General features: G+C 35.5%; 2 protein-coding genes across 2 annotated transcripts; one reads left to right on the forward strand and one right to left on the reverse strand.

Moving 5' to 3' along the window:
* Positions 1-5: 5 nt before the first annotated feature.
* On the reverse strand, positions 6-1,747 carry LOC107690625 (rab-like protein 3; the record flags this gene model as incomplete). The annotated part of the gene is made up of 8 exons (XM_016489005.1): positions 1,681-1,747; positions 1,291-1,382; positions 1,064-1,193; positions 835-949; positions 566-716; positions 360-431; positions 227-265; positions 6-38 (listed from the first exon to the last, which is right to left on the reverse strand). Coding segments are annotated over exons 1-8 (678 nt in total), but the record flags the coding sequence as incomplete, so codon positions are not given.
* A 329-nt stretch (positions 1,748-2,076) lies between these two features.
* LOC107690604 (dnaJ homolog subfamily B member 11-like) lies at positions 2,077-7,274 on the forward strand. The gene is made up of 10 exons (XM_016488975.1): positions 2,077-2,232; positions 2,699-2,855; positions 3,768-3,865; positions 4,099-4,231; positions 4,412-4,554; positions 6,101-6,183; positions 6,324-6,381; positions 6,552-6,663; positions 6,767-6,926; positions 7,048-7,274. The coding sequence occupies exons 1-10, from the start codon at positions 2,159-2,161 to the stop codon at positions 7,110-7,112; spliced, it is 1,083 nt and encodes a 360-aa protein (XP_016344461.1). The 5' UTR covers positions 2,077-2,158; the 3' UTR covers positions 7,113-7,274.
* The last annotated feature ends 408 nt before the right edge of the window (positions 7,275-7,682 follow it).

Raw genomic sequence — 7,682 nt, forward strand, 5'->3', positions numbered from 1 at the left:
TTGAAATTAAAGCGCCTCCTGTCGGTGAAACTCTGCATCTAAGGAGGAAAAAAATTTGACTATTAAATAACAAAAAAATAATAATGCATTACTCTATATTAAATTATAAATGAATTACATCTACAGTTTGATTTAGAATCTTATAAGTAATTGTCTAAAATTATTACAAAACAAAACGTGCACACAAATGTGGTCACATACAAAAAGAGAAATTACACGCTCTCACCTGGCTAGGGTCTCTTGTGAAGTATCTCTTCTCTATTACCTAAAGAGAAAAAATAATAATTTACACACAACTTGCATATACACTGCACAGAGACACGGTATATCATATATTTTAGTTTCAGTGAAGTCCCTACCTTGTCAAAGAATCGGCTCAATTTAACAGCATTTGATGATCCAGCAGCAAGATACCGTGGATTTGTACAATCCTGAGAAGAAAAGCAGGACAAAGCTCAGAATTCATAAGTGCAAAATCCCCAAAGGAGATTTAATACAACAAATGGAGTTTTTTGCTTAATATTATACGAGTTTGGGTATTGTAACAGCACTAAAAAGCACACACCAAATTGATCTCTTCCGCATTAAAGTCTTCAGATAGAAAGGCAGTGCGGGTCAGCACATCATTCCTCTTGTTTTCCGGGATCTGATCAAATTTGGTGCCAATAAGCAGGAGAGGAACAGAGTTCTCTGCAAACTGTTCTCTGTCATAATCTCTGCAAGTGCAAAACATCAGAATTATTTCCTTTGAACATATCTAGGACCTTATAGACAAAAAGTATTCTCTCACTGTATTCTGATATATAATCGTCCTTACAGAACCAGAAGACTCACCCATTTGATACAATGATGCCAGTTGGAGATGAGACTTTGCTCAGTGCCTCCAGTGACCAGGGGTACAGATTCTGAGAGGATTTCTTATTGGTCAAATCATGAACTAAAATAATACCTAGAAGGGAAAAAAGTGATTTAGCATTAAAGAAGAGTCATTACAAATATTCCAGCATGCTTTTTATTTGTACACATATAAGAACACATTTTAATGGTGTGTCTGATACTTAACCATTTACAGAATTGTAAAACACAGCTCTGGTGCTTTTAACACTGCTGGCACTGCCAACAGATCCCCCAACGTCCCAGAGTTCAATGTAGTATGTCTTCTCTTCTGGAGTGCCTTCTCTGTAGTCATGAACCTGTGAAAAGAATCAAGACTGAGTTTACTTTATTTCATAGGTTTATATGATAATGACACAGTAAATTAATAATAATCACTGCACATTGTCACTGTACCCTGACGTCCACTGAACAGCCCACAGTCCATGACGGATTCCCCAAAACTTGATTCTGGCAAAGTAAATGTACAAGAGAGGACTTCCCCACTCCTGTAAACAGACACAAAATAACACTGATTAGAACAGCAATACTGAGGCTCACAAAGTATTTATTTTTAAAAGAAAAAGTACAACATCGAAAGTGTGGTTCCTCATGATAGATATTCTCAAATAATAACGAACATAATAGTAATATTGTAGAAATCCAAGCAAATGTGTCAGGCTAATACTTCTAGCTTGAGTCGAATATTAGACAACACTCTTATATTTTAAATGTACATTCACAATATCTTTGAGGAGGTTACAGAAAAAAACAAGGTCGACAGATTATTTAGGTAATATTTATTACCAGAATCTCCCAAAACCAACACTTTCACCCTGTCCAAAGATGCCATTTCTTTCCGGAAGTACGCTGTGGTCTCTGTCCGTGTATGAGAACAAAATAAAAGTTGCAGAAATACGTGAAGACTGCACAGAGCTGAGTATAGTGAAAATCTAAGTCAATAAAACGGAAAGTATAAACTGAAAAAAAGAAAAAGAAATAAAGTTCTGTATTTAATAGTAGCCCTTGTGTGATATGTGGTTTAATTTTTATTATTAGCCTCGCTCGCTTGCGTTTAATATCAACATTACTACAGTTCTTTATAATATAATATAATATAATATAATACAATATGGGTTATTGACATTTTTCGTTTGAACTTTTCGAAACACTTCCGTTTTAAAATGAGGCGGGACTTGTGACAGAGCAGGAAGAGGCTTTTTTGATAGACATCACAGAAAGCCGGTGTATTTTATTATTGGACTTCTGAAAGAAACAAGGACCCATGGCTGTTAGAGGAATGAAATTATCGAGTGTTTGTTTTCTACTTTTATATTTGATATTGACAGCGCTGGCTGGGTAAGTGAATATCGTGTTATTTTCAGGGTTTAGGTTTAGTGTATTAAAACTCAACACATGTTTCACTGTGATTGGTCTACGCCGCTGTCCGTGCATCATGCTGGTGAAGCTCGCCATAAAATACTTGATATCACCGCTCCTATTTGTTGTACTTTAAAGCGTTTATTTCAGTCCAGGAATGTTTTTTTTTTTGTTGTTGTTGTCAGGACAGTGTTTTTTTTAAGTACCAAAAATTGCTGTGACGAGGCTGATAACTTGTCATTGTTGCCACGTTTATATAAATGTCACATTTCTTTCAGAAATATCTTAAGCTTCATACCGTTGTCCTCTTGCTGATTTCCTCATCAAGATGTATAGATGTTAAATAGTTGGACATCATGTCAAAATTGCTTAATCAATTCATCACTAGTTTGAATGAATGAACTGGTGTACGATTGCAAAGTTCTAAAGTAATGTGTATTTTCAGGAGGGATTTCTACAACATTTTGGGGGTTAGTAGGTCAGCATCAATTAAAGACATTAAGAAAGCCTACAGAAAGCTGGCATTGCAGCTTCATCCAGATAGAAACCAAGATGACCCAAATGCCCAAGACAAATTTGCAGACCTCGGAGCTGCTTACGAGGTATGATTGTTTATGTTTTAACAAGTCCTTATGTTTTTTGTTTTGACCGTCACGCATTATGTTAAACAAAAATATTGTCTTTACTGGATATTCAAGTGATGTGCATTAGGGAATGACATGACTTAGTTTTAATGCGAATATTTTGCGTAACTTTAATACAAATATCTAAATTGGCGATGCATTGTGTCACTAAAGCATTGCATTAGAGATTTATCATATTTTTATAAACAAAACAGTGAATCTGACCAGCGTGAGCGTTGCTGTTAGAAACGAACCAATGGAGCGATTTGATTGGTTGGAAGAAATGTGTGGCCGCCTCTGATTGGTTTAAACATCTGCTTATTGTTATTCATTATATTTATTGACGTGGACCTCTAGTGTAGCTTGTAATAATGTGTACTACTGTGTGCAAAATGGAATTCTTATTACATAATAAATGATTTTCTGTTTAATACCAAGTAGTTAGTGGTTGGTTCCATTATAATGTTATAACAAGTATACCTTTCATATATAAATAAATAATTTAAATATTGCATACAATTGTAATAATTCGATTTAAATAAATGTTTAAATGTCAATATATAATTGATTTTATTTATTATTATTATTATTATTGTTGTTATTATTATATTTTATTTTTTAAGGAGGTTGCCTTTTGTGCAATTTCAATGTCTATAACCATGTCAGAAATAAGAAATTTATCTTTTTGTATCTATTATTTAACATTTTGTATATTTCAGAATATCTAATTATGGCTTTAGACACCTATGTTTTTTATGTTAAATAGAAATTGCCCCTAAAAACAACTTCAGGGTGCAAATATTGCTCATTGCTCAGTTCATGGTGGTTTTCAGGACTATTGAAAAAAAGGAAAAAAGTTGACTATTTTCTGATTTATTCTGATATTCACAGGTGCTCTCAGATGAGGAGAAAAGGAAACAGTATGATGCATATGGAGAGGAGGGTTTAAAAGAAGGCCATCACAGTTCACACGGTGATATATTCTCCAGGTAAATGAGCCTCAGCTTAATTAAAAGTTTTCTTCACCAGTTAACTACTGAAATGTTTGTAGTGTTGAAATGTTTGCAATGTTTTAGTATAAATTTGCAAATGACTGATGCATAGTTGGTATTCTCATTTCAGATGCGTGCCTATTTGAAACAAAACTGTTGTTACTGTCACTGCGCATTCATACAGTCTGTGACTACATTGATATGCAAATTTGTGTTTTGTTTTTTTCAAGTTTCTTTGGCGACTTTGGATTTATGTTCGGTGGAAATAGGCAGCCAGCCGGCCGGGATATTCCAAGGGGTAATGATATTATACTGGACCTTGAAGTAACCCTAGAAGAGGTTTATTCAGGGAATTTTGTAGAGGTGAGCTTCTTTTTTTGTTCTTGATCCCTCTCCATTTCCTTCCTGATGTACTGTAGTATACACACTCTTTGTGTACTTCTGTAGGCTTTGTTTGGCAGTGAACATGCATAGTCACATGGAAATGGACACTCTCCTTTTCTTTTTCCTGTCCTTCTGTTTCCTCTCTTCTTCAACATGTAGGTGGTGCGAAACAAACCTGTAGCAAAAGAAGCCCCAGGCAAAAGAAAATGCAACTGCCGACAGGAAATGAGAACCACACAGCTAGGACCAGGTCGCTTCCAGATGACACAAGAAGTAGTCTGTGATGAATGCCCCAATATCAAGTAAGTTTGCCCAGTAATCACTCTAACTTTGACTCGGTAGGACATATTGGGCCTCATTTACGAAACGAACGTACGACAGAAAATTGCGCGTATTGTCGTTTCAACGCAAAACTTGGAATTTATCAATATGGACGCGAGCGGTGGCTACGATCAAATTTCATGACTGGTCTCAGCTCGTGTACGCACGTTTTTGAGTTACCTGAACTAGCGCGCAGCATAGTAAATACAGTGGAGAATTGTAGAATGACAGCATTTTGTTCATTTTTATTTTCCTGACCATCAAACGAAGCTCATTAGTCCATCGTTAACCAGTAAGATTAGAATGTCTTTTTAAAAAATTTTTTTATACAGGGCTTTAGCTTTATATGCGCGAATAGCAGCGTAAACCACAGACCATGAAGATTCAATCGTCACATCATGCACCTGCAACACTTCTGTGAAAGGAGAAAAACAGAAATTAAGTTTATAAAAGGAATAAAATAAATATGATCACACAAAATATATAATAGGCTATAATATAATTAATAGATTAACAAAAGGAAAAAAAAACACTGTGCAACAAGTATAGGCTGCGCTCGTTTTTGTGACACTCTTAATGCCTTTTATTTCTTTTCTTTATATCTTTATTTGATTTAATCCATCTGATCGCACAGGCGCCTCACGCACACACAAACAACATTAGTTCTAGCGGTGCCTTACACTTCAACCATTCATCATCAAACTAAAATGCAGTCAACCAAACATAAAAGTTGCACTGTTTCTTTTAAAAAAGTCTGCTGTAAAATCAGCGTGCAGCGCCCAAACAAACATTTTTGTGCATGTGAAGGATTTTACACGGATATTAGAACATGAGTGAAGTATAAAGCCATGTTTAGGCTACATAATGAATAATAGTTATGCAAACAAATGTTACAAATATGGCAAAAATGGAAACATTTGGATTCTTGTGGTATGAGACAGGCTCGTGAGCCCAATGCCGTTCAGTTTTGCTTGACATTTGTATGCTGTTTATAATGAATGCCACTATAGCCTAATTTGTGTTTTATTTTAAAGTTTAATATATAATTTTATAGCTACTTATTTTTCATTCTTGTTCTGTTCTGAATACCATTAAATTTAAAATATTTGTTGTAGAGTGAGGGGAACTAAATAGGCTGTTTATATTTACCAGTATTTTAATATACATATAAATTACATAAATTAATGTAGCCTAATTGTTTGCAATTACAAGGTTAACAGGTGTTTTTGGAGTAAGATCAATTTCTCTTTCACGAGATTACTTCCTCTTTTTGGCCGGGTTTCGTTTCTCCGTGTCGTAAACTCAGTGGCGAGGCTTCTAAACCAGGGTGTTTTTAGGGGCGTGATATTCAAATAACGATTGTTTAGTGCCGCATCATTTTCGTACGATGAGATCTCAGATTGGCGGCATACGAATGTTTCATGAACCACACGTGAACTCTGTCGATTTGTGCGCACGTTTCTACGTTAGATTGATAAATGAGGACCATTATGATTTTCTGTTTGAACACTGTGTCATTGTTTCCAGGCTTGTGAATGAAGAGAGAACACTAGAGGTGGAGATCGAGCAGGGTGTGAGAGATGAGATGGAATACCCTTTCATTGGGGAAGGTATAGAAATTAATTTATTTTATCATTAATTATACGGATAACTCAATACAGTAACATTTGTTTTTATGAATTAGCTAGATGCTGCAACATATTATTTATAGAATGTACACGTGACATATCTGTTGTTTGAATGATTACAGGTGAACCTCACATTGATGGTGAGCCTGGAGATCTGCGTTTCCGCATCAAAGTTTTAAAGTAAGAGTAGTATTAAATGATAGCAATTAGAACAGTGAATTTAACTTTTCTCTTAATGTATGTTCAATATAATTTAACTTAAATGGTGCCTCCATTTGTTCTCTGTCTTCAAAGAGTGAGACTTTATGAACTGTTTCCAGTTTGTCACACGTCAATCTCTTCTTCTCCAGGCATCCAGTGTTTGAGCGCAGAGGTGACGACCTCTATACAAACATCACCATCTCTCTGGTAGAGGCTCTGGTCGGTTTTGAGATGGACATCACTCATTTAGATGGTCACAAGGCATGTTTTGTTTAATTTTTAGAATATATATTTATGTTTCATTTCACATGTGCAACTAAAAGCCGTGACTTTATAATGTAACACTCATCTTGTGGTCTTGTAGGTACACATTGTCAGAGATAAAATCACTAAGCCAGGAGCTCGTATTTGGAAGAAGGGTGAGGGCTTACCAAATTTTGACAACAACAATATCCGTGGGTCGCTCATAGTCACCTTTGATGTAGATTTCCCCAAGGAGCAGCTTGATGACCAGCAGAAAGATGGTAAGAGAACATTTAGTCAATATGGACAATGGGCTATTTTAGTAGAGATATGGTGACTACTGTGGAGTTTCTGTATCTTTTTGTGCATTTGTGAGTTAATAAATCATTTATTTTTCCTCAGGTATAAGGCAACTTCTGAAACAGGCACCATCTCAAAAGGTTTATAACGGACTGCAGGGATACTGACAAACCAGCCAAGTAAATCAGGACTGATTGCCCTGTCACTGTCTGCCCTTCACACACATACACACTTAAATGCACACTGAGGAACAAGCAACGGGGTGTATACATTTTTTTCTGATTGTTCTCAGGAAGGGTTGACATTAATATGTTTTTATTTTTTTTCTTTAATTTACATTTTTAAAGGCGTTGGTTTCTCGTGGAAAGAATTTTTTTTTATTTGACTCATGTTTTTGTCCAAATTATTAGTTTTTCCTTATATGGTCCCTGGTTTCATACTTGGAGTAAGTAGTTCAAGACCTTTTTTTATCAGTTTAAGTGTTTGGACACTTACTTTCTGCTATGACCAGTCAATCACCATCCACTCACAGATCAGCATAATGTTTTGTCCCAGTTTACCTGAGACTGACTGTACCACAGAAACAGAAAGAGGACTGAAACTTCAAATCAGAGGACAATTTAAAAACCTGCCTCAGCACTGTACATCTTCAAGACCTTTTTTCTTCAAATCTTTTAAGAAAGAAACAGTTATATGAATGTAAGTTCCTTGAACTTTCTCAACTTAGACTCTTCAGT

This window comes from Sinocyclocheilus anshuiensis, unplaced genomic scaffold (assembly GCF_001515605.1).
Source record: "Sinocyclocheilus anshuiensis isolate Anshui unplaced genomic scaffold, SAMN03320099.WGS_v1.1 scaffold1709, whole genome shotgun sequence".
Taxonomy (NCBI): domain Eukaryota; kingdom Metazoa; phylum Chordata; class Actinopteri; order Cypriniformes; family Cyprinidae; genus Sinocyclocheilus; species Sinocyclocheilus anshuiensis.

Coding starts and splice junctions, on each gene's coding strand:
- LOC107690604 (XM_016488975.1), top strand. CDS start 2,159: ATGGCTGTTAGAGGAATGAAATTATCGAGTGTTTGTTTTCTACTTTTA. Junction 6,184..6,323: donor ATACCCTTTCATTGGGGAAG/GTATAGAAATTA, acceptor GAATGATTACAG/GTGAACCTCACATTGATGGT. Junction 6,927..7,047: donor TGATGACCAGCAGAAAGATG/GTAAGAGAACAT, acceptor ATTTTTCCTCAG/GTATAAGGCAACTTCTGAAA.